At 43.0% G+C, this 27,249-nt stretch overlaps 1 protein-coding gene across 1 annotated transcript in view; it reads left to right on the top strand.

Annotated features, from left to right (window-relative positions):
- Positions 1-27,249, top strand: part of LOC141273765 (protein ELYS-like) — a 113,549-nt gene that overhangs the window by 59,402 nt on the left and 26,898 nt on the right. Inside the window, exons 23-25 of the mRNA XM_073686103.1 lie at positions 9,887-10,018; positions 11,210-11,339; positions 13,673-13,820. Coding sequence (XP_073542204.1) covers positions 9,887-10,018; positions 11,210-11,339; positions 13,673-13,820 — 410 coding nt within the window. The remainder of the gene's footprint in view (positions 1-9,886; positions 10,019-11,209; positions 11,340-13,672; positions 13,821-27,249) is intronic.

The raw sequence follows: 27,249 nt of genomic DNA, 5'->3' as shown, positions 1-27,249 counted from the left end.
TCCCATAAAGGAATGAAGTAAAGTAAAAAAACTAAAAAATTTAAAAAATATTTTTAAATAAGAACAAAAAATTAAAAATAATTCAATAAATATGTATATGTCTGTAAAGAGAAACGAAAAAGTGCTCATTTTGTATTACCACATCCAAAACGACCCGAACTATAAAACTCACTATTTAACCCCTTCAGTGAACACCATAAAATGGCAAACTATGCTTTTTCATCATACCATTGAAAAAAGTGGAACAAAATGCAATAAAAAAGACGTATTTAAATAGCTGGTAACGTCGTCATCTTCTCCCTCAAAAAAAAGACGCCATACAGCTTCATCAGTGGAGAAATAAAAAAAAAAAAAAGCTATAGTCCTCACATGACTGTCAGCAGAAATATACAAACATTATAGTTCTCAAAATATGGGGATGCAAAAACTGTTGTGTTTTTTTTAATAAAAGGGGGGGGGTTTAGGGCGCAAAAGTGGCCAAACACAAAAAAAGTAATAAACCTGGTGTCTCTGTAATCATGCTGACCCACAGTGAAGGCGTTAAAAATAAAACCAATTCTGTTGATTTGTTCACTTTGCCTCCTAAAGATTTAAGTAAGGCTCAGCTCACATTTATCCTGCTCTCTATGATGAGAGACCAGACCGAGTACAGAGGAACTCTGTTGCATCATCATAGAGGAGAATGGATCCCTCAGGGGTTTCATCTGAATCACATCATTCGGAGATTTAGATGGAAACCCCAATGTAAGTGCTCAACGTAGAGCACAGTATAGATGTGATCCCAAATGTTATGTAAAATGTTCCCAATAAAAGCTTTGATTTAATTCACAAAAAAACAAGTCCCCACTCAGGTCCGTCACCTGTCAGTGGAAATATAGAGGGTTTCCACCTTACTGGTTGCACAAAGGCTCTGGAAAAGTGAAATTGCTCACCGCAAAAGAAATCCAGCAAATTCTGCACTCCCAGATCCAAATGCCCCCCTCCGTCTAAGCTGCACAATGTGCCTAAACCACGTTTAGCGTCCACAAATTTGGCACTTCTGTAGCGTTGAGGGCCCGCTTAAATTACGGGGTACATGTTTCCGGAAGCACAGGTTGGGCATAATGTATGGGCACTACAATGGCAGGTTTGCATTTTTAACTCTGCATCATCCATTAAAATTGTCACTACACCTGTAAATAAATTCCCAATTGGGTGTAATTTCCAAAATAGGGTTACTCGAGGGGGAGGTTCTGCCCTTCTGGTACGTTGGGCTCTGTATGTGGAGTCCACAAACTATTCTACAATAATTTATTCTCAAAGAGTCCTAGCGCTTCCTCCCCCCGAGTCTCACCATGTGGGTAAGCAGTACTGTATAGCCACATATGAGGTATTGCTTGGTCAGCAGAAATTGTGTGATAAACTTTGGTACCATTTCTACCCATTTTCCCTCGTAAAACAACATTTTTGTGGTATGAATACAGGATAAAAAATATCTTTTTACTGTGTTAGACAGTAGATAGAAAAATATTCAAATTTAAGAGTCCTCAGTGGTTGATGCCTTTTAATTGCTAACTGAAAAGATGGTAACAAATAGCAATCTTTTGAGACTGCTCGGGTGTCTTCATCAGGTATTATTCTGTGACACATTCTACTATAACTTGTTCACAGAGAGACAAATAATGCTCCTTCCATCCTGAGTCTCGCTGTATGGCTAAGCAGTGCTGTATTGCCACATTCAGAAGAAATTGTGTGGCAAATTTTGGTACCATTTTTACCCATTTTCCTGTGTGAAAATGGAAAATTAAATTATTTTTCTTCACTGCTCAATGGTATAAAATTCTGTGACACACCCGTGGTGTAGGGTGAATTCACTGAAGTGTAGTTTGTAAAATGTGGGTCACTATTGGTAAGGTTCTGCTGTTCTGGCACCTCAGGGGCTCTTCCAGTGGGTCATGGCACCCGTAAATCATAACAGTAAAATCTGTACTACAATATGGTGCTCTTTCCCTTCTGAGCTTTCCACTGTGCCTGAAATGTAGTTCCTGCTACATGTTGGGTATTGGTGCTCTGGGGGAAAAATGGACCTCACAGGTAGTTGTGCAATTTTTCCTATTAATTCTTATAAAAATGTAAAATTTAAGGCTAAAACAACATTATAGTGTTAAAAATGTGATAATTGTTTCTTCACCACCCAATGGTATAAAATGCTGTGAGACACATGTGATGTCCACATGTTAACTGCACCCTTGCATGAATTTATTGAGGGGTGTAGTTTGTAATGTGTGGAAATTTATTGGTGGTGTCTGTTTAACTGGCAATGTAAGGGACACTGCCAATGAAACATGGCACCCTCAAACCATTCCAGCAAATCTGCACTCCTATGGTGCTCCTTCCCTTCTGAGCCTTGCACTCTGCCTTAAAACTAGCTTTCAACCACATATGGGGTATTGGCAAACTCGAAAAATTTATCCAATTTGTTAATCAATTTCTTCAATTTACTCAGTCCAATATTATACAATTCTGTGAGTCACCTGAGGGTTAAAAATGCTCATTTCACCCCTAGATGAATTTCTCAAGTGGTGTAGTTTCCAAAATGGGGTCACTTGTGGGGGGTTTCTCCAATAAATTCCAGTCAAAATGGCACACCAAAATTCAAATATGTCTCCTTTACTTCCGAGCACTGCCTGTAGTTTTTCCCTAAATATGGGTTATCGACGTACTCGGGAGAAATTGCACAACAAATTTTGTTGCCCAATTACTCCTGCTTCTCTTGTGAAAATGAAAAGTTTGGGGCAAAACCAACATATTTGATGGAAAAATGTGATCTTTCATTTTCACGGGTTAGCTTTATAAAATTCTGTGAAGCACTTCTGGGTTCAAGGTGCTCACCAAACCTCTAGAAATATTCATTGAGGTGTGTAATTTCCAAACTTGGGTCACTTGTCAGGGGGATTCCACTGTTTAGGCACATAGGGGCTCTGCAAACACGACATGGAGTTAACTATCTATTGAAGGCAATTTTGTAGTCAAATGGTGCTCTATCCCTTCCAAGCCCTGCCGTGCGCCCAAATAGTAGTTTTCCTCCACATATGGAGTATCTGTGTACTTGGGAGAAATTGCAACAAATTTTGGGGTACATTCTTTCCTTTTTCTCGATTTAAATGAAACATTTGGGACCACAGCAACATTTTTGTGGGAAAAATGTAAAATTGTATTTATTCTTTCTTCCATATTGCTTTAATTCCGGCGAAGCACCTAAAGAGTTAATAAACTTCTTGAATGTGGCTTTGAAGACTTTGAGGGGTGCAGTTTTTAAAAGGTGTTACTTTTGGGTATTTTCTGTCACATAGGCACCTCAAAGTCACTTAATTTACAAAACCAACATTTTTTATTTTGTTGGAAAAATGAAAAATTGCTGATAAACTTTTAACAATTGTAACGTAACAAAAAAATTGTTTTAAAAAAAAGTTGCTTATGTAAAGTAGACATGTGGCAAATATTAGTTTATTTATTTTTAGTGGTATGACCATCTTTTTTTAAAGGCATAAAAATGAAAAGTTTGACTTTTTTTTTAACTTGTCAAATTTCCAATCTTTTCATAAACACAAAGCATATTGACCTAAATTTACCACTAATATGTGTCATAATTACTGAGATATGATGTCGCATTCCAGAATTATTGCCACACATCGGTCAGAATTGAAAAATGTTGCCTGGTCAGGAAGGGGACACCATGACTTTTTGAGGGTTTCCAATATAAATGCCCCTCAGTCACTTCAAAAATAGATTTTGTAAATGTCTATAAAAAATTGCTGCTTAACTTTTAAGCCTTCTAACAGCCAAGCAAAATAAAGAAATGTTGGAAAAATTATGTTAACGTCTTAAATGCTTAACTATTTTTTTGTGACCTAGCTATCTGGCTCCATGACAGTAAATTCTGAGTTTCAAAATTTCTAATTTTCCAAATTCTAAGTCATGCTGCTCTCAGATTACATAGCAAAAATTTGGTGACAGATTCTTTAACCCCCAGAGGGTGGTCGGCTCATTAATGACCAGGCCAGTTTTTACAATTCTGACCACTGTCACTTTATGAGGTAATAACTCTGGAACGCTTCAACGGATCCCCCTGATTCTGAGAATGTTTTTTCATGACATATTGTACTTCATGATTGTGGTAAAATTTCTTCAGTATGACTTGCATTTATTTGTAAAAAAAAAAGACATTTTCAAACTTTGAATTTTCATGCCCTTAAATCAGAGCGATATGTAGCACAATATAGTTAATAAATAACATTTCCCACGTTTCTACTTTTACATTTCCCACGTTTCTACTTTTACATTTCCCACATGTCTACTTTTACATTTCCCACGTGTCGACTTTTACATTTCCCACGTGTCGACTTTTACATTTCCCACGTGTCTACTTTTACATTTCCCACGTGTCTACTTTTACATTTCCCACGTGTCGACTTTTACATCAGCACAATTTTAGAACCAATTTTTTTTTTTGTTAGGAAGTTATAAGGGTTAAAAGTTGACCAGTGATTTCTCTTTTTTCCAACAAAATTTACAGAACCATTTTTTTAGGGACCACATCACATTTGAAGTGACTTTGAAGGGCCTTTATGACAGAAAATACTCAAAAGGGACACCGTTCTAAAAACTGCACCCCTCAACGTGCTCAAAACCACATTCAAGAAGTTTATTAACCCTTCAGGTGCTTCACACAAATTTTTGGAATGTGGAAGAAAAAAATGAACATTTTTATTTTTTTTTCACAAAAATTTTACTTTAGACCACAATTTTTATTTTCGCAAGTGTAACAGAAAAAATAAAGCCCAAAATTTGTTGTGCAATTTTCTCCTCAGCACGCCGATACCCATTATGTGGGGGAAAACCACTGTTTGGGCGCACGGCAGGATTCAGAAAGAAAGGAGCGCCATTTGAGTTTTTGAATGTAAAATTTGCTTGAATAATTAGCAGACGCCATGTCGTGTTTGGAGAGCCCCTGATGTGCCTAAACAGTGGAAACTTCCCACAAGTGACACAATTTTGGAAACTAGACCCCTCAGGGAACTTATCTAGATGTGTGGTGAGCACCCTGAACCCCAAGGTGCTTCACAGTAGTTTAGAACATGGAGCCGTGAAAATAAAAAAAGCTAACTTTTTCCACAAAAATGATCTTTTAGCCCCAAATTTTTCATTTTCACAAAGGTAAGAGGTGAAAATTGACCCCAGAAAGTGTTGTGCAATTTCTCCTGAGTGCACCGATACCCCATATGTGGGGAAAATAGACTGTTTTGGCGCACGGCATGGTTCAGAAAGGAAGGAACACAAAATTGTCTGGAATTAAGAGTGGAAGCCATGTCGCGTTTGGAGAGCCCCTGATGTGCCTAAATAGTGGAAACCCCCCACAAGTGACCCCATTTTAAAAACTAGACCCCTCAAGGATTTTATCAAGGGGTATAGTGAACATTTTGAACTTAGAGGTACGACACAGAATTTGATAACATTAGGTCATCAAGTTGTCATTAGTCTTGAGTGCAAGTGCTCGCTACTTGAGTACTCGGGTATGCACCATGTATCGCGGGTGCTCGAGTGACATGTTCGAGTCTCCACTCGCATGTTTCATGGTTGTTAGACACCCAAAAAAAAAAAAAACATGCTTGGACCACTTGTGCATGGCAGGCAATCCACGCAACTTTTTTTTTTTGGCAACGAATCATATGGGGCGGAGACTTGAGCATGTCACTCGAGCATCCGCGATACTCAGCGCATACCTGAGCACCCGATGCAGACTCAAGTAGTGAGCACTTCCGCTCAACACTAGTCACCATATCATCTTTTTTTTTTTTTTTTTCACTTTTAAAAAAATCCCAACCCTAACCCTAGCGTTTATTTTTTACACCGTTCCTCGTGCGGTATAAGTGATTAGACGACCTTATTCTTCGGGTCGGTGCGATTTCAGCGATACCAGATCCATATCAGATTTTTATGATTGACAGCTGTCACACACGAAAAGGTGCTTTTTTTTTTTTTTTTTGCATAGACTAGTTTTAGCATCGCCATATTTTGAGAGCTATTATTTTTCCATATTTTGGCCGACAGTCATGTGATGGCTTGTTTTTTATGGGACAAGTGAATGTTTTTATTGGTACCATTTTTGGGCACGTGACATTTTGTGATCGCTTTTTTCTTCCGATTTTTAGGAGGCAGAATAAACAAAAACCAACAATTCAGGAATTGGTTTTTTTTTTTGTTTGTTTGTTTGTTTTTTTTAATGCATTTCCGCATGTGGTAAAATTGATAAGGCAGCGTTATTCTTTGGGTCAGTACGTTTACATCAGTGCCACATTTATATATTTTTTTTATGTTTTGGCGCTTTTACACAATAAAGAGTGTTTTATTGAAAAAAAAATTTTGTATCGCTTTTTTCTGTGACCTATAACTTTTTTTATTTTTTGGCTGATGGAGTCTTCTACATCTCCCTTCTCCACTGGTAGAATCTCCTAGCTGGTTATCCAGTATGCATTCAATCAGACAACGCCACAGCCGTGGCATACATACACCGACAGGGCTTAACAAGCCGCAAATCCGTTATCACGGCGGTCTCATGGATTCTGGTCTGGGCCGAGTGACACGTGCCAGCAATATCGTCAGTACACATTCTGGGGGTGGACAATTGGGCCGCCGACTTCCTTAGTCATCAGACTCTCCTCGGGCGAGTGGACACTCAACCCCATCGTGTTCGATAAGATCTGTCACAGATGGGGCACCACCGACGTCTATCTAATGGTGCCTCACTTCGTAGCCAGGTCTCGCTACCCCTCTGGCAGTCGGTTATGACACCCTCCTCATTCCATGATTTCATTTTCATCTTCCTTACCTCTTTCCGCCTCTGCCACTGATCCCGAGAGTCATCAAGAAGACCAAGGCAGAGGGAGTCCCAGTAATCATGGTGGCTGTAGACTGGCCCAGAAGGGACCTACTCTCTCTCTCTCAGGGTCCCCTCTTCCACCAGAATTCTCTGTCTCTGAATTTAATGGCATTGGTTTTGAGAGAAGCATGTTTTTCATCCCAGGTCATACAGACCATGGTCAGAGCAAGAAAGCCCGCGTCCTCACGCATTTAACATCGGACTTGGAAGGCCTTTTTTTTTTCTTTTTTTTTTTTTTTTTGATGGTGTGAAAACAACCTTTTCTGCTCACATGTCTTTTTCTCTTCCATCCATCTTGGCTTTTCTCCAGTTGGGACTCGACTCTGGGCTTTCTATCAGTACTCTCAAGGTTCAGATCTCTGCACTCTCAATTCTTTTTCAACGGAATTTGGCTTCTCGTCCCAAGCTCAAGACCTTCCTCCATGGAGTTGCTCGCCTGGCTTTGCCATATTGCCCTCCTGTAGGCTCTTGGGACCTTAATCTGGTCTAAGCATCCTTCAGCAAGCCCCCTTCGAACCTATCCATGACATCTTGTCGTCATTCCTTTCCTGGAAGGTTGCCTTTTTGGTAGCCATCACGTCCTTCAGAAGAGTTTGAGCTGGCAGCTCTCTAGTCGCTCTCCTTTTCTCATTCTCCATCAGGACAAGGTAGTTTTCAGACCAGTTCCTCCTTTCTTAAGGTAGTCTCCTCATTCCACATCAACGAGGACATTGTTCTGCCTTCTTTCTGGTCATCTCTGGTTCATCCCCTTGAAAGATCCCTTCACAAGCTGGACCTGAGCAGAGCTCTGTGTCTACCTATCAAGGACCGCTTCATTCAGATGTTCTGACACCTTGTTTGTCATCTGAGGGTCATCGCAAGGATCTCCCTGCTACAAAATCTAACCATCGCTGAATTCGCTCGGCTATACTGGAGGCATATCGCGCTACACACAGGCTACCCCTTCCGGGAGTAAGAGCGCTCTCCACCCAAGCGTTGGGGGCTTCTTGGACTGTTTGCCAACAGGCCTCTGCAACCCAGATTTGCAAAGCTGATACCTGGTCATCTCGTTACACTTTCACAAGGTTCTACAGAGTAGATATCTACGCCTCGGTCTATGCTGGCCTAGGTATGAAGATTCTGCAAGCGGTGGTCGCCTGCCGTCCAAGCTGATTTGGCAGTTATTCTATTCCCTCCTTGGGACTGATTTAGGACATCCCATGGTTACCTGTGTCCCCCAATGAAGCAATAACGAAAGAAGGATTTTTTGTACTCACTGTAAAATCTTTCTTAGAGCCTTCACTGGGGGACACAGCATCCTCCCTGGTTTATGCCTATGTTGGGCCTATGTGCCTCTGTTGGGCCTGTATATAGTTCGGTTGTTTGTTGCTTCTCTTACTGCTTGTTCACTAACTGACGAGCTTTGTGCCAGTCGATGGGTGTATACTGCTGAGGAGGAGCTAATTCTTTTTTTGCCTAGCGGCCTCCCAGCGACAGATGCATACACTCATGGCTACCTGTGTCCACCAATAAAGGCTCAAAGAAAGAGCTTTTACGGTGAGTACCAAAAATCCCTCTTTTGCGGGACGAGTTACAGATTTTTTTGTTGCCATTTTGGGGCACATAATGTTTTATGATTGCTTTTTATTCAGATATTCAGACACAATGAACAAAAAACAGTAATTTAGTTATTTATGTTTTTTATTTTTTGCGCCGTTCACTGTGTGGTAAGTGATAAGACTGATTTGTCCATTGGGTCGGTACGATTACAGAGATACCAGATTTATATTGTTTTTTTTATGCTTTGCTATTTTTACACACTAAAAACAATGTTTTATAAAAATGAATTAGTTTTTACATTGCCATATTCTGAGAACTGTAACTTTTTTTTTTTTTGCTGAATGAGCCATATTGCAGTTTTTGTTTTGCGGGACGGTTTGGCGATTTTAATTTATACCATTCTTTTTTTCTTCATATAACTTTTTGAAAGCTTTTTATTAAAAATTTTTGTGAGTCAGTCTGATGAAAAAGTGTCATTTTTGGTGTTTTTTTTATTTTCTTAACGCCGTTAGCCGTAAGGAATAAATAACGGACCAGTTTTATAAAGTGGGTCGTTCTGGATACGGTGTTAACAATTGTGGGGGGTTTTGGGTTGTTTTTTTTCACAAACACTGCTTTTTGAGTGGCAAAATGACTTTTTGTGATTTGGGTGTGCTTTTTTGGGTGTGTTTTTTACATATTTTATTTTACTTTTTCACTTTTCTTTGTACTTCGTCCCACTGTGGGACATTTTTCGTGTACTGCAGTGCATGAGACGGTCAGTGAGTCACGGAGTGTGCTTGTGAGACCAGGCTTATAGCTAGATCTTACGGACCATCGTACCCTGGGGTCATCAGATGACCTCTAGGTACCATGATAACCATCGGTACCCGCAGTTTTCATTTTGTGGGTCCCATGGTTACAAAGGGGATCTTGCAACCCCCTTACAACCAGTTAAATAGCTCTGTTGCGATTGACAGCAGTATTTGAGGGGTTAATTTGCCCAATCAGTTACAAAAGCGGCCAGGGCCGATTATAGCAGGGTGTCAGCTGTCGCATACAGCCAACGGGCAGCGCTACAATCTTATTCCCAATCGCCGTTTTAAAACAAATCAGGAATAAGGCCCCTTTACAACTGCCGTTCTAATACGTATCGGCAGTCGTTAAGGGGTTAAAGTTTCAGCTGTTTTCAAGACATATCCACCTAAATTTACCCCTGAAATAAAGCACAGTGTCACGAAAAACCCTTTATATGGCCTATTCAGAAATGCTAAAACTGGCAGTGACAGGAAAACGTTAACAGCCACAAATTGTAGGACATTTTCCTGTGCGATTATACGACGTTTCTTTTAGAATTGTCACTTTTGTTCCGGTAGGAACAGTGATTCAGACAGAACGTGAAGGTTTCCTTTTGCCTTATGCTTTAATAAATCTTTATTTTTATTATAGGATTACTTGCATACATATTTGCGCACAAACGGAGGTATTCAAAATCAAGAGATCTTGTTGGTACATCATTTACAGAGAGCAAATTACATACCAGCTTTGCGGCTAAACCAGTCACTGAACAATTATCACCTAGTAAGTCCTCTGTTTCATTTTAAAGAGTATCATGAATATATATGTAAGTAATAACAATAAGTGAAAGTGATTCCATAGTTCTGTCTTTTAAGGACTGGAAGGGCTATCTCTCCTTTTCAAAAATAGTTTCTCTGACTGTTCTGTCTGAACACTGAGATGGTGAGGTGCCAGCGCCGAATACATGCCTTATAATGCCCCTTTTAAATACAGTATATAGATGCTTGCAGCTTCACCCCCAGTTGGAGGTGTCTGTTTTCAGGAAACATAGGAAAGGGTTCTTTACAGTCAGAGCAGTCAGACTGTGGAATGCCCGACCACAAGAGGTAGTAATGGCAGACACTATAACAGCTTTTATACAAGGCTGGATGATTTCCTTGATGCACGTAACTTTGTGGGTTATAGTTAATTTAGTGACAAAATGTACAATTGGTGGAAGAAGGTTGATGGACCTAGGTCTTTTTTGCAACCTATGTAATTATGTAAAATATCTTTTTATTTTGTGTTTCACACATTTTTTTAACATCATTAAAAAAGATTTTCTTTTTTTAATTGTTGGCTTGGCATATTATCCCCCATTACAGAGCAAATCTATCGCATCAATGCATTGTAAAGCTCATCTCGATCTGGTCTGGCTCCTTCCTGACACTAATTGGTCATATAATCGCTGGGATCAAAGTGTAATGGGATATTACGGCTTCCTAAATGGCATACATCCCTGACTTGAGTAAGAAATCAGTCCAATGTTGAAACATGTAGCCTTGTATTCCTTTAATAATTTCTGTTGATGACTTTATCTGCCTGTCATACTCTGCAACGCTCGTATCACCCCTTTTTTTCATTTAATTTATAAACTTTTTGTTTGATCTGTATACATTGCTTTTTTCAGCAATGTATACAGCGATCGTGTAATTTCTGCCTTCTTTACGGGCAGTTCTCCATTCCTGCTGCTGCACATCTCCATGCAGCTGCTGATTCTGCAAGGATGTTCCAAAACTAAATTGCAGAGTCATATGCAGACCTCACAGACAATTTTGGCAATCAGCAGGTTATTAATTATGTAATAATTGTTGGCTAAAGCAATCCCCCATAGTCATTTTGCTATGTAAAGATTACGTTGCATTTCGTGAGGAGAGTATCTGAAAAATGTGTTCAGCTATGGATGTATTTTTATACTTTTTCTTTTCTGTGCAGAATGATTTTGACAGATGCCAGCTGGAAAGAGGAGCTGCCAGAAACTCTATAGTGGATCACTATGTCAAAATACTCCCAAGTGTGCAGCAAACTCTGGCCAGATCCTATCCTTCTATTGTTTGGAAGAAAGGTAACTGAAAGTTGTAGCTTTCGGCTGTATGTAATATCTTATTAACTTCACCTTCATTAATTTTGAGGGGACAGATATTGGAATTGCTTTGGCATTTGCTGGAAATTCATAGTTTTCAAGTCAGATGAACTTGAGGTTACTTTGCTTACTTTCTATTACAGCTGTTTAAAAAACATTTAAAGGGATACTGTCACGTTTAATAATGGTACAAACCTGGCAATATAGCGTTAATCTGCAAGTTAGGCTGGGCAGGACTTAAAGGAGTTGCCCACTGCTTTAACATTGATGCCCTATCCATAGGATAGGGCATGAATGTATGATCGGCCAGGGTCCCGCCCGCGGCATCCCCACCGACCAGCTGTTATCGGTGCAGCGGCCGCCGGCCGGAAGTCCTTGCCTGCGGTGCTTGGCTGTCTGTCTGTAGTGGCCGCCGCTTGTAACTGCACATCCTCCTCCCATTCATCGGGAGGCCGATGTTCAGTTACAAGCGGCGGGCACTGCAGGTAGAGACTTCCGGCTGGCGACACCTGACACCGATAACAGCCGATCGGCAGGGGTGCCGCGTGCGGGACCCCAGCCAATCATACATTGATGCTCTATCCTACGGATAGGGCATCAATGTAAAGTAGTGGATAACCCCTTTAAAGCTACTTTGTTCTGAAAGTGCAGCTTCTTAGAGAAAATGAACTATATTACTCCAGGGAGTCGCTGACTTTAAGCCATACAGACAGGTGTGCCCGGCCAGTCACCGCTCACAGCACTTTGACTGACATCTGGCTCTGCACTGATGCACATAAGTAATATAAAGCCTCAAATGTTCCACCCCTCGCTCCAGGTCTGATCTGAGCTCTGTAAGAAATGACCGATCAATACACCACATGGGTCTGTTAGGGGCACCGACGTGTGACGTACAAATAAAAACAATATGCATGTGTCAGAGATGACTAATGGAAGTACCAAATGTAAATGTATAATGTACAGGTAAGAGCAATGCGTATTCAGTGAAAAGAAAGCGATATATAGTGGGACTGCGCATATGACCTTGATCTCCAGCTTGATAAATAGTGTTCAATTCTTATGTGCAAAAGTTCTGCCCATAGACCAATGTGTAAATGCCAAGACAGGAACATTATGGATTGTCGTCTGCCTATTAATACTAAAATGAATGCATAAAATAAACAGAAATGTAGTATCAACATATACTAGCGCCAAAGGAGATGGTAAGGAAGAAATACTAGGCTGCAGCCAGAAGCACGGGTCCTGTGTGACGGCCCGTAAATAGTCATAAATAGATGGTACTGTCGCACTGATTGGAGGTAGCAGAGAATAGAAAAGAGGAGCACGCAAAACAGAAAGTAATATCTAGAATTTATATTAAACAAATTTCACAATGGAAATTAACTTGGACAATAAAATAATATTCCTAAGGAGACAAGCTATATATGATATTTAGGCAAAGCGTTAATAAATATAATGTTTCTCTGTTTAACGTCCATTTGCATGGTAAGAAATGCTGCTGCTATTGGAAACGTGCCTGCTATGCCGCTAAATAGCTCATAGTCTGTAAGAATGAATACACGGTGCTTAGTAAAAGCATACAGTTAGTGGGGCTGGTCCCTTGATTAGAGGCGTGAATTCCTGGTAAGTAAAGAGTGCGGGGTGTCTACTCCCCTGTACGTACTCCGAAGCCCACAGTTACCTGCTGTCAGGTCCTGGGCCATACAGTAAAGCAGGGAGCTGTAATCTCCTAAGTGGTATGTAGAGCCAGGGCACTCCGTCCGGTAGCATCCCTGGTAACCACACGGGCGGAAGGAGCTGGTGACGTCATAGCTGCTGACTATGGTGTCCTATGAAGGCCAGAAAAGAGGCTTCATTATTCATCATTCTTCAGATGATTTGTCAGTGTAGATGAAATAGTATTAAAGGAGTTTTCCAGGCTAAAAAGAATTCTGCAGTCTGTGACTGCACACTGCCGAATTGTGATAAGTTTACAATGCGCACACTGCCACAATTTCCCTTTCAATTGGGTATTTATACAATTTGCATAGTTGCAGCCAGTTTGACTCTCTCGGCCACTACTCTCAATGAAGTTGGCACATGACCACCCACTCTTGTTTAGAATATAGGAGAATTGTTAATTTGTGCTGATTGCACTCAGTCATGATTCGGCAGTCTTCAGTTACATGGTGACGGCAGATAGTTCTAGCGGGCAGCAGAGTTGTCACCGGATAGCGGCCTGTAATGTCTGTAGGTTTGACTACTCTACCATTGTTAAAATACAAATACATATCCAAAATATTCAACACTAAGCAACAGTTTCTTGTTTATTCTAGTGACAAGACCCAAACCTTTATCTACTGTTGCAAAACCGGCTCCCTCAGGGAGTGTGATTACCGAAGCTGACTTTATCCGTAACGTGCTGCTGAAAATAAAGGAAGTGTCTGCAGCTAGTGAGAGTAGAGACTTCTCTCCTTATAAAAGGTAAGAAATGTGCCTGGGCTTTCATCTGAGAATCCATTTATGGTACTCCCATTCCTACACAGTACTTAAGCTCTTCTATGTTTGAACCAATGTATCTTTTGTGGCACAGTGACATTAAAATGCTTTTGGTAGGAGACCATTTCTGTAGAGTTCTGTAGCTGTAGTCAAGAGACTTGTCTTGTTCTGCTTAGTCATGTAAAACTCAAATGGTATAAATTAATAGAATAGTGAGACATTAAAGGGTTGTCTGATATAGAAATATCATTTAAGTATGTTTCTCTTATGAAGTGCTCTTGGTCCCCTGACTGCAGCAGTCAGCCTGGACTGGACATGTAATGTGCTGGAAAGTGAGTATGCCTTTTTTTTTTAAATACATATTTTAAGTGCATACATGCATTGCAAATATATATTTTTCCAATACCGGACAACCCCTTTAACTGACTTGTTTAAAACAAAAGTTTTTTTTTGTTTTTTTTTTAAAGTGGTTGCCCATTAAAAGACTCCTTTATTGCTGGCCCCATAAATTAAAAAATTCTCTACTTCCTGGATCTGCATTGCTCATAGATTGTGTACTCCGCCAGTGTCTTGATGAACAATAATGTCTCATGACTCATGTAAGCCACTGATTGACTACAATCTTCATAATTACATCTTTGCAAAAAGTTTATTCGCCTCAGGATAGAAATGTGAAGGCTGCTGTCAGTCTGCAGCCACCGATTGACTGCGGCAGTCATGTGACCTCAGGAGACATGAAGATGAGTGTCCGTCCTGCTTCGTGTGTGCTCAAGTAGGATTCTACCCTAAATATTTATATAGCAACATTGATTCCATGGTGCTGTACATGAGAAGGGGTTACATGCAAAATACATATCACTTACAGTAAAGAAGCTAACAATGATAGACTGATACAGGAGGAAGAGGGCCCTGCCCTTGCGGCTTACATTCTACAGGATGATGGGGAAGGAGACAGTAGGTTGAGGGGTTGCAGTAGCTCTGGTGTTGGTGAGGTGGCAGCAAGGTCATGGCAGCCTGTAAGCTTTCTTGAAAAGATGGGTTTTCAGGTTCTGTCTGAAGGATCCGAATGTGATGGCTAATCAAACGTGTTGGGGCCAGATTTCCAGAGGATGGGGAATATTGGGGACAAGTCTTTTAGGCGATTGGGTGAAAAACTAATGAGTGTGGAGGAGAGAAGGTGGTCTTGGGAGGACTGGAGTTTACGTGAGGGAAGATATCGGGATATTAGTTTGGAGATGTACGGAGGAGAAAGGTTATGGATGCCTTTGTAGGTCAGTGTTAGTAGAAGTTTGAACTGGATATGCTGGGGAATTGGGAGCCAGTAAAGGGACTTGCAAAGAGGGGAAGCAGAAGAGTAGCGAGGAGAGAGATAAACTAGTCAGGCAGCAGAGTTAAGGATGGACTGGAGAGGTACAAGAGTGTTAGCAGGTAGGCCACAGAGGAGGATGTTGCAGTAGTTGAGGCGGGCGATGATGGGGTATGCACAAGCATGTAGTAGATTGAGGGTTTAGGAAAGGACGGATTCTGGAAATATTTTTAAGCTGGAGGCGACAGGAGGTGGCGAGAGCTTGGATGTGCTGTTTGAAGGATAGGGCAGATTCAAGGGTTACTCTGAGGCAGCGGATTTCCGGTACGGGGGGAAGCTTGATGTAGTTTATTACTACAGATAGATCAGGTGGGGAAGATATGTGAGATGGAGGAAAGATAATGAGTTCAGATTTATCCACATTAAGCTTGAAGCGAGAGGAGGAGGATATGGCAAATAGATACTCAGGGATTCTGGACAGCAGAGGTGGATCTGAGTGTCGTCAGCATGCAGATGCTACTGGAAGCCATGGGAATTTGAGTGGTCTCCAGCCAAGGGTATAGATGGAGAAGAGTAGGGGTCCTAGGACAGAGCCTTGAGGGACTTCAACAGAGTGAGGGCCGGATGAGGAGGTAGAGTGGGAGATTCTAAATGTGTGGTTGGAAAGGTATGAGGTGAGGGCAAGGTCTTTGATGCCAAAGGAAGAGAGGATTTGTAGTAGATGGCAGTGGTCAACTGTGTCGAAGGCAGATGACAAATCAAGGAGGAGTATTGATAATTGTCTGTTAGCTTTGGCTATAAGTAAGTTAGTGATTTTGGTCAGGGCCGTTTCAGTAGAAAGGTGAGGACAGAAGCCAGATTGTAGGTCGTCGAAGAGAGTTAGATGAGAGGAAAGTTCAGCGTGAACTGCTGTTCAAGGAGTTTGGAGGCGAATGGGAGCAGCAATATGGAGCGATAGCTGGACTTAGCAGTTGGGTCGAGCAATGTTTATTTGAGGATAGACGTGATTGTGGCATGTTTGAAAGCAGAGGGGAAGGTAGCAGATGTTAGTGATAGGTTGAAGAGATGGGTTAGGGATGGAATAAGTGTGGTGGTGAGGTTGGGGAGGAGGTGGAATGCGATGGGGTAAAGTGCACAAGTAGTGAGGTGTGATTTGGAGAGGAGATGAGGAAGTTCACCTTCATTGATGATCGAGAGGGTGGTTATGGCATAAGGGCATTAGTCTGGTATGCAAAGGAGTTTGTGGTGGTCGAACAATAAAGACTTGCCTTGTTTGGTCAATCTTATTTTTGCAGTGTGTGGCAAAGTCCTCAGCAGCGATTAGGGAGGTCGGAGGGGACAGTGCTGGACGGAGGAGGGGAGTTAAGTGTTGAATAACTGTTTGGGTTTGTAGAATAAGGAAGATACAAGGGATGTAAAGTGGGCCTGTTTAGCAGAGGTGAGGGCTGATTTGAGTGCGAGTGTTGCGTGTTTGAATGCAGTGAAGTCCTCTTTCGAATGTGTTTTCCTCCAACACCGCTCCGCAACCCTGGACACTTGCCGAATCTTTTTAGTGAGGTTATTGTGTCAGGGTTTTCTTTTGATTTGTCGCACTCTGCCATGCACGAGTAGGGCGACCGCGACAATAGCTGATGTGAGAGTGGCATTGTAGAAAGCAGTGGCGCTGACTGTGTCGTGGAGTGAAGATATGGATGCTAGTGGTAGAATAGAGTCAGAGTGTGTGAGTGTCTAGATGTGCGAGGTTTCTGCGGGGGTGTTATGGTTGCTGGACATGGCTGACAGGTGAAGAGGACAGGGATGAGAACGTGAGTAGATGGTGGCCAGATAAGGGGAGAGGGGAGGTTGTGAGGTTAGATAGGGAGCAGAGTCGAGTGAAGATGAGGTCTAGTGTGTGTCCGTCTGTGTGGGTGGCTCAGGAGGACCAAGTCCAAAAGATGAAGTAAGCGACAGGAGTTTGGAGACTGCTGACTGGCGGGTGTCGGTGGGGATGTTGAAGTTACCCATGATGATGGTGGGAATGTCAGCAGAGAAAAAGTGAAGAAGCCAGGTGGAGAATTGTTCAATAAAGGCAGTGGCAGGGCCGGGAGGTCGGTATATGACGGCCACTTGGAGGTTGGAAAGAGAGTAGATGCGGACAGTGTGGACTTTAAAAGAAGGGAGGTTTAGGGACTGTAGAGGTGATATTGGGTTGAAGGTCCAGTTGGTAGAAAGAAGACCCACTCCTCCACCATGCCTGTTACCAGGGTGAGGAGTATGGGTGAAGTGGAGGCTGCTGTAGCACAGCGCAGCAGGGGAGGCAGTGTCGGAGGGTGTCAGCCCAGGAAGGATAGATTGCGAGAGTTAAAGAGGTCATGAATCACATGGAGCTTATTGTAGACAGAGCAGGCATTCCAGAGTGCTCCAGAGAGGGGGAGCAGGGGGGAGGACGTCGAGACGTGTTTAATGTAGGAGAGATTGCGGAAGTTCATATTAGGTAGGCAGCGATATGAGGGGGCATAAGAGGGAGGTAGCAGCTGTGTGGGGGTCCAGGATTGGGAGATATGTCGCCAGCAGTGAGGACAAGCAGAGTGCAAGAAAGCAGGTGAAAGGAAAGAGGCCGGCTTGTTTTATGTTTTAGTAGGCGAGATCTGAGGTTGAGGAGCAGGTCTGCAGATGAGGTCAGGTGGGAGGTAAGAGGGATTGAGAGATTATTATTTGGATAGAGGATGCTGGGGTTTGGGGATAGCAAAGGAGTGAGGATTAGTGGAACAAAAACTGTAAGGGTATATACAAGCATGGTGGTAGAGTAAGTGTGGGGGAAAAAGAAAAGCGAAGTACATTTAGTGAACAGTGTTACAAAGAACTTGGCACTCCAGGGTAAATGCTGATGAACAATACTTTTTATTTAGAAAAGCTATCCACTGTAAAAAAAAATAAAATTGACACTTCAGTCTAAAATTGGACATTTATCAATACTGAAAGATACAAAAGAAAACAAAATAATCAAAAATTTAACAATTTAGGCATAACAAGTATAAGTATAAACCTGGTATGCATGAGATACAAAGGAATGTAAGAACATAATTCCCAATTGGCTTTGGGATGCGGTAGAATAATAATTAAAAAGTACATTACTATTACATACTATCGCCCAGTGGTAGCTCAGTAGACTATTAAATAGGGAGGCAGAGTATTTTAATAGCATGGTAGGGTATAAATCCCATAAATTATAGTGTATCATGTACAGTGGGTACGGAAAGTATTCAGACCCCTTTAAATTTTTCACTTTGTTTCATTGCAGCCATTTGGTAAATTCTAAAAAGTAAATTTTTTTTCTCATTAAAGTACTCTGCACAACATCTTGACTGAAAAAAATAGAAATGTAGAATTTTTTGCAAATTTATTAAAGAAAAATTGAAATATCACATGGTGATAAGTATTCAGACCCTTTGCTCATTTAAGTCGCATGCTGTCCATTTCCTTGTGATCCTCCTTGAGATGGTTCTACTCCTTAATTGGAGTCCAGCTGTGTTTAATTAAACTGATAGGACTTGATTTGGAAAGGCACACGCCTGTCTATATAAGACCTCACAGCTCACAGTGCATGTCAGACCAAATGAGAATCATGAGCTCAAAGGAACTACCCAAGGAGCTCAAAAACAGAATTGTGGCAAGTCACAGATCTGGCCAAGGTTACAAAAGAATTTCTGCATTACTCAAGGTTCCTTAGAGTACAGTGGTTTCAATAATCCTTAAATGGAAGAAGTTTGGGACCACCAGAAGTCTTCCTAGACCTGGCCGTCCAGCCATACTGAGCAATCATGGGAGAAGAGCCATGGTGAGAGAGGTAAAGAATAACCCCAAGATCACTGTGGCTGAGCTCCAGAGATGCAGTAGGAAGATGGGAGAAAGTTCCACAAAGTCAACTATCACTGCAGCCCTCCACCAGTCGGACCTTTATGGCAGAGTGGCCCGACGGAAGCCTCTCCTCAGTGCAAGACATAGGAAAGCCTGCATAGAGTTTGCTCGAAAACCCATGAAAGACTCCCAGGCTATGAGAAATAAGATTCTCTGGTCTGATGAGATGAAGATAGCACTTTTTGGTGATAATTCTAAGCGGTACGTGTGGAGAAAACCAGACATTGCTCATCACCTGCCCAATACAATCCCAACAGTGAAACATGGTGGTGGCAGCATCATGCTTTGGGGGTGTTTTTCAGCTGCAGGGACAGGACGACTGGTTGCAATTAAAGGAAACATGAATGCGGCCAAGTACAGAGAGATCCTGGATGAAAACCTCTTCCATAGTGCTCTGGACCTCAGACTTGGCCGAAGGTTCACCTTCCAACAAGACAATGACCGTAAGAACACAGCTAAAATAACAAAGGAGTGGCTTCAGAACAACTCTGTGACCATTCTTGACTGGCGCAGCCAGAGCCCTGACCTAAACCCAATTGAGCATCTCTGGGGAGACCTGAAAATGGTTGTCCACCAACGTTCACCATCCAAGCTGACGGAACTGGAGAGGATCTGCAAGGAAGAATGGCAGAGGATCCCCAAATCCAGGTGTGAAAACTTGTTGCATCATTCCCAAGAAGACTTATGGCTGTACTAGCTCAAAAGGGTGCTTCTACTGAATACTGAGCAAAGGGTCTGAATACTTATGACCATGAGATATTTCAGTTTTTCTTGTAGAAATTTTTGCAAATTTATTAATTTCTGATTTTTTTTTCCGTCAAGATGGGGTGCAGAGAGTACTTTTAACCCCTTAATAACATCTGACGTACTAATACGCGTCTGTGCCCTGGGATTTAAGAGCCAGACCCGTATTAGTACGTCATGGCGATCGCGCGCGCACACAGGTTGTGCGGGCGCGATCGCCGCCGGGTGTCAGCTGATTGTCACAGCTGACACCCGGTACTATGTGCAGGGAGCGGTCCTGCACCGCTCCCAGCACATTAACCCCCGCGATGCTGCGATCGAAGTCGATCGCGGCATTGCGGGGGCAAGGGGAGGTGATCGGCGATACTCACCTCCTCTTCCGGCTTCCAGCGCAGTCTGCAAAGGCTTCCCGGGTGTTGCCATGACGACCCAATGTCGTCATGACAACATCCGGGTTACCAGAGAGCAGGAAGATTGCTTGGGCATGCGCAGTGCATCTCCAAGCAATCTTCACACTGTGCACTTCTGACAGCCTTCATGGCATAGGGATGGTGCTTCATTCCTGTGCCATGCAGGCGATCAGAAAAAAAAAAGTGAAAGTCCCAGAGTGGGACAAAGTAATAAAGTGTATAAACTGTGTGAAAGTGGAAAAAAAAAAAAAAAATGTGCAAAAATATTATAAAAAAAATAATACACCAAAAATAAAAATATAATGTACCCATCAATAAATATTATTATAAAAAAAAACAAAAAAAAAAACAATAAAAGTACACATATTTGGTATCGCCACGTCCGGAACAACCTGACCTATAAAACTGTCCCACTAGTTAACCCCTTCAAGTGAACACGGTAAAAAAAAAAAACGAAGCAAAAAACAATGCTTTATCACCATACCGCCAAACAAAAAGTGGAATAACACGCGATCAAAAAGACGCATATAAATAAAAATGATACCGCTGAAAATGTCATCTCGTCTCGCAAAAAACAAGCCGCCATACAGCTCCATCAGCCGAAAAATAAAAAAGTTATAGCTCTCAGAATAAAGCTATGCTAAAAAATATTTTTTTCTATAAAATAGCTTTTATTGTGTATAAGCGCCAAAACATAGAAAAATGATACAAATGTGGTACCGCTGTAAACGTACTGACCCGAAGAATAAAGCTACCTCATCAATTTTACCACACGCGGAACAGAATAAAAAAAAAAAAAATTCCTGAATTGTTGGTTTTTGTTTATTCTGCCTCCCAAAAATCGGAATAGAAAGCGATCAAAAAATGTCACGTGCCTGAAAATGGCACCAATAACAACGTCAAGTCATCCCGCAAAAAACGAGCCGTCACATGACTGTCTGCCAAAATCTGGAAAAATTATAGCTCTCAAAATATGGTGATGCAAAAACTAGATTTTACAAAAAATGCGTCTTTTAGTGTGTGACAGCTGTCAGTCATAAAAACCCCATATGATTCTGGCATTGCTGTAATCACACCGACCCGAAGAATAAAGTCGTCTAATCACTTATACCGCACAAGGAACGGCGTCAAAAATAAACTCTTGGGTTAGGATTGGGCTAGGGTTAGGGCTGGGTTTGGGGCTAGGGTTGTGCTGGGGCTAGGGTTGTGCTGGGGCTAGGGTTGTGCTGGGGCTGGGATTTGTTTCAAAAGTAAGAAAAAAAGATGACGATATGGCGACTAGTGTTGAGAGCAAGTGCTCGCTACTTGAGTTTGCATCGGGTGCTCTGGTATGCATTGAGTATCGTGGGTATTTGAGTGACATGCTCGAGTCTCTGCCCCATATGCTTCGCTGCCAAAAAACTTTACGGGGATTGCCTGCCATGCACGAGCGATCCCCGCATGTTTTTTTTGGGTGTCTAATAACCGTGAAACATGCGGAGCAGGGACTCGAGCATGTCACTCGAGCACACGCTGTACATGGTGCATACCTGAGTACCCGATGCAAACTCAAGTAGCGAGCACTTGCGCTCAAGAATAATGACAACTTATTCGATATGATGACCTAATGTAAACAAATTCTGTGCCGTACCTCTGGGTTCAAAATGTTCACTATACACCTTAATAAAATCCTTGAGGGGTATAGTTTCCAAAATGGGGACACTTGTGGGGGAGCTCCACTGTTTAGGCACATCACGGGCTCTCCAAACGCGACATGGTGTCCGGTAACAAATTGAATGGAAAATCGGCTCAAATTGTTAGCGGACGCCATGTTGCGTTTGGAGAGCCACTGTGTGCCCAAACATTGGAGCTCCCCCACAAGTGACCCCATTTTGGAAACTAGACCCCCCCAAGGCACCTATCTAGATGCATAGTGAGCACTTGGAACCCCTAGGTGCTTCACAAATTGATTCGTAAAAATGAAAAAGTGAAAAAAAAAAAACACTTTTTCATTTTTATGAATCAATTTGTGAAGCACCTGGGGTTCCAAGTGCTCACTATGAATCTAGATAGGTGCCTTGGGGGGTCTAGTTTCCAAAATGGGGTCACTTGTGGGGGAGCTCCAGAGTTTGGGCACACAGGGGCTCTCCAAACGCAACATGGCGTCCGCTAATTATTCAATCAAATTTTACAATCAAAAAGTCAAATGGCGCTCCTTCCCTTCCGAGCCCTGCCGTGCGCCCAAACAGTGTTTTTTCCCCAAATATTGGGTATCTGCGTGCCCAGGGGAAATTGCACAACAAATTTTGGGGTCCATTTTTTCTTGTTACCCCTGTGAAAATAAAAAAAATTGGGTCTAAAGTAACATTTTTGTGAAAAAAGTTAAATGTTCATTTTTTTCTTCCACATTCAAAAAATTCCTGTGAAGCACCTGAAGGGTTAATAAAGTTCTTGAATGTGGTTTTGAGCACCTTGAGGGGTGCAGTTTTTAGAATGGTGTCACTTTTGGGTATTTTCTGTCATAAAGACCTCTCCAAGTGACTTCAAATGTGATGTGGTCCCTAAAAAAATGGTTTTGTAAATTTTGTTGGAAAAATGAGAAATCGCTGGTCAACTTTTAACCCTTATAGCTCCCTAACAAAAAAAAATTTTGGTTCCAAAATTGTGCTGATGTAAAGTAGACATGTGGGAAATGTTATTTATTAACTCTTTTGTGTGACATATCGCTCTGATTTCAGGGCTTAAAAATTCAAATTTTGAAAATTGCAAAATTTTCAAAATTTTCGCCAAATTTCTGTTTTTTTCACAAATAAACGCAAGTGATGTCGAAGAAATTTTTCCACAATCATGAAGTACAATATGTCACAAAAAAACAATCTCAGAATCAGGGGGATCCGTTGAAGCGTTCCAGAGTAATTACCTCATAAAGTGACAGTGGTCAGAATTGTAAAAATTGGCCCGGTCATTAACGTGCAAACCACCCGCGGGGCTTAAGGGGTTAATGAGAGAAAAAAAAAATTTACTTTTTAGAATTTACCAAATGGCTGCAATGAAACAGAGTGAAAAATGTAAAGGGGTCTGAATACTTTCCGTACCCACTGTAGATTAATGTTTTTGTAGCTTGCTATGAGCTATGCCAGTCACATCATCCAGAAACAGAGCATATATAGAACAACCAGAATTGCCAGAAACACATGAATCAAAGAATAAGTTGGAATCGCATCTGAATATCATCCTCTGAGAAACAAAACAACGGAAACTCCCTTGATCTGGTCTTTGTACGGCTTTGTTCAATCCCCTACCTAGATAACTCCCCTCTTCCCCTCTCTGATCATAACAGTCTCTCCTTCACGCTCACAAATCCTTGCCCACCCCAGCACACTCCTACCTATCACACATTCAGAAATTTACAAGCCATTAACCCTCATAGACTCCCTTCACTCATCACTGTCCCCAATCTCCTCTTTTTCCTGTCCTTATCTGGCTGTAAATCACTACAATGACACTCTCAGAAGCACCCTGGACCAACAAGCGCCCCTCACCCTCAGAACCTCTAAACACAAAGTAAAACAGCCCTGGCTGACACCGCAAACCCGATTTCTCCAGCGATGCTCTGTAACGGGTCTGGGAGGCGGAACCTCTGAGCTACTATACAAGGGGGCGGTCCTTGTAAAGGAGCGGGTGGCGACCAGGGAAGACGGGCTGGAAGTCTCAGCAGGTGAACGGGACAGTCTCTGAGTGAACGGGACAGTCTCTGAGTGAACGGGCTGGAGGTCACGGCAAGTGACCGGGGCAGTCTCTAGGTATAGGGTTGGTACGACCTGTGGCGGCTGAAGATAGACGTGAGCTCCCAGGTGAGCAGGCGAGAGTCTCTGGATGAACGGGTGGTCACAGCATGTGACGGCGGAGCCTCCAGGAAGACCAGCGGACAGGCGACAGATGAGCGCTCCCAGGTGAGCGGGCAGAAGTCTCTGGACAGGCGGGTGGTCACAGCACGTGACGGCAGAGCCTCCGGGTAGGCAAGCAGACTGGTAGCAGATGAGCGCTCCCAGGTGAGCGGGCAGGAGTCACTGGACAGGCAGGTGGTCACAGCACATGACGGCGGAGCCTCCAGGTAGGCTAGCAGGCAGGTAGCAGATGTGCGCTCCCAGGTGAGCGGGCAAGCTGGTCCATAGACAGACTGACAGGAGTTGGAAGGCAGACCGTCGGACCACAGGCAAGCAGGCAGGTAGCAAGTAATCTGGCAGGAATCTGGCAGGTAACTGGCAACGGGACCTGAGGGCTGAAGCACAGGTGAGACACAGGTGCAAACAACATTGCTCGGGCACCTCCATTTTGGAGGAGGTGCCTTATATATGGTAAAGTCCTCCGGCCATTGGCCGGGGACTCCTTAGGACGGCGCGCGCGGCCCCTTTAAGAGGGAGGGAGGGCGCGCGCGCGCGCCCTAAGCACAGTGGCCGGGAAGGAGCGCGCGCTGCCAGCAGAGCGGGAGAGGGACGCCGGGCACGGAGCAGAGCGGTGAGGGGAACAGCGTCCCTGCCTAGCAGAGGGCAGGGACGCCGGCACTACATGCTCTAGGAATGCTGAACGCCTATGGAGGAAAACTCGCACACTAGAAAACTTTATCCACTATGAATTTGTTAAAAACCTATAACTCTTCATGTTGCCAAACAGACATACTTCACCACCCTGATCTCTTCACTATCCAACAACCCAAAAAAACTCTTCGACACCTTTCACTCCCTCCTCAGTCCTAAAGTGCTGGCCCCTATCACAGACATTTGTGCTGACGACCTGGCCTCCTACTTCGCAGAGAACATTTATCAGGAAATCAGCTCCCAGCCACCATGTTCCGTGACTCCCATCCCTCCCCACATCTCCTCTGGATCACTCTCCACATTTGACCCAGTCACAGAAGAAGTAGTCTCCAGGCTCCTCTTCTTCTTCTCATGCCAGTCCATGCACCCTATTCTCTCTCGCCTACTCCAGTCTCTCTCTTCAGTCATCACTACTCGCCTAACTAAAATCTTCAACCTCTCCCTCTCATCTGGTAATTTCCCCTTCTCCTTCAAACATGTCATCATTACTCCATTATTAAAAGAGCCCTCTCTTGACCCTTCCTGCACAAACTACTACAGACCAGTCTCCAATCTCCCCTTTATCTCTAAACTCTTGGAGCGCCTGGTCTACTCCCGCCTTACCCTTTACCTCTCCATTCACTCTCTTCTAGACCCATCACAGACCGGCTTCTGCCCTCTACATTCTACAGAAACTGCACTCCTCAAAGTAACCAATGAACCTTCTGACAGCAAAACGTAACGGTGACTACTCTCTGCTCATTCTTCTTGACTTTTCTGCAGCTTTCGACACCGTTGACCACCACCTCCTCTCTATGCTCCACTGAATTGGCTTAAAAAAACACTGCTTTCTCCTGGTTCTCCTCTTATCTATCTGACCGCTCTTTGTGTATCATTCGCTGGCTCCACTTCTTCCCCCCCTTCCTCTTGCTTTTTGGGTTCCTCAGGGTTCAGTCCTTGGCCCACTTCTCTTCTCTCTCTACACTGCCCCAATTGGAAAGACCTTCAGCAAATTTGGCTTTCAGTAACATCTTTATCCTGATGACACACAACTATACACCTCATCCTGTCTGTCCACAGTTTCCAACATCATGTTCGCTCTTTATCTGAAACTCAACCTTTCTAAAACTGAACAACTTCTGCTCCCACTTTTTACTCACCTCCCTAAATCTGACATATCCCTCTCCGTGTGTGGCACCACAATGACGCTGAGCCAGCAGACGCGCTGTCTGGGCGTTGTGTTTGACACCAATCTTTCCTTCACCTTCCATATACAATTTCTTGCCCGGTCTTGTCGCTTGCACCTGAAGAACATCTTTAGAATCCGCCCCTTTCTCTCCTTGGAAACCACAAAAACCCTCACTTTTGCCCTGATCCACTCCCGCCTTGACTTCTGTAATTCTCTATTAATTGGCCCCCCCCTCACTCAACTTTCCCCTCTCCAGTCCATCCTTAATGCTGCAGCCAGGGTCATCTATCTGGCTAATCGTTACTCAGATTCTTCCGCTCTATGCCAGTCATTGCACTGGCTGCCTATACATTATAGGATCCAATTTAAATTGCTTATTCTCACCCGCAAAGCTCTACACAGTGCAGCACCCCCCTACATCTCCTCCCTCATTTCTGTTTATCAGCTTACTCGTTCTCTACGCTCCGCAAGCGACCATCGACTAACATCCGCACTAATCCATACGTCCCACTCCCGGCTCCAAGACTTCTCCCAAGCTGCACCTATTCTTTGGAATGCTCTACCCCAAGAAATTAGGACGAGCCACAACTTACACGGTTTTAGGTGCTTCCTAAAAACACACCTGTTTAGGGTGGCCTATCTCGTTCCCTAATCGAAGTGTTTTTATATTTTTATAGCCCATTCATTATTTCTCCAAACATAAGTCTCCACCGAACCCAAAAGCTCTACAGATTCTGGCTGGTGACGAGCTCATGCAGCCTTTATCTATCGCTCATCCCCTCAAGATGGCTGGACGATTATTGTGAATAGGCCCCTGCACTTTGTGTCACCCCCCACCTCATTGTAGATTGTAAGCTCTTACGAGCAGGGTCATTATTATTTTTGCTTTAATTATTGTATTATGTTTAGCTATGTTACTTATGACTGTTGTGTGTGAACCTCTGAATTGTAAAGCGCTGCAGAATAGGTTGGCGCTATATAAGTAAAGATTATTATTATTTTACTAGATTGCAGGACTGAGAGAAAAGACATAGCACAAGGTCTGTGGCAACAGCGCTGAGGAATGGCATAACTTTCAGTGCGTAGAGCGCAAAGTGTTATCTGCTGCTTTATCTAGAAAGCTGATAATGTGGGCCGCGCCATGTTTAAGGCGTGTGACCTCTAATGACATGTGACGTTGCGCTCCAGCACAACACGTGTCGCCTTAATGGAGCATTAGGTGGAGATCATGTGACCAGAGGTGACATATCACTATGTCTCAAGTGGTCACTTAAGAAGATGCCCCCTGCAGTGAGATCCTCCCACAGGAGAG

Source organism: Phyllobates terribilis, unplaced genomic scaffold, assembly GCF_046119375.1.
Source record: "Phyllobates terribilis strain yellow unplaced genomic scaffold, ASM4611937v1 Scaffold_5__5_contigs__length_657084704, whole genome shotgun sequence".
Classification (NCBI taxonomy): Eukaryota; Metazoa; Chordata; class Amphibia; order Anura; family Dendrobatidae; genus Phyllobates; species Phyllobates terribilis.
This window is presented reverse-complemented; position numbering and strand designations above follow the sequence as displayed.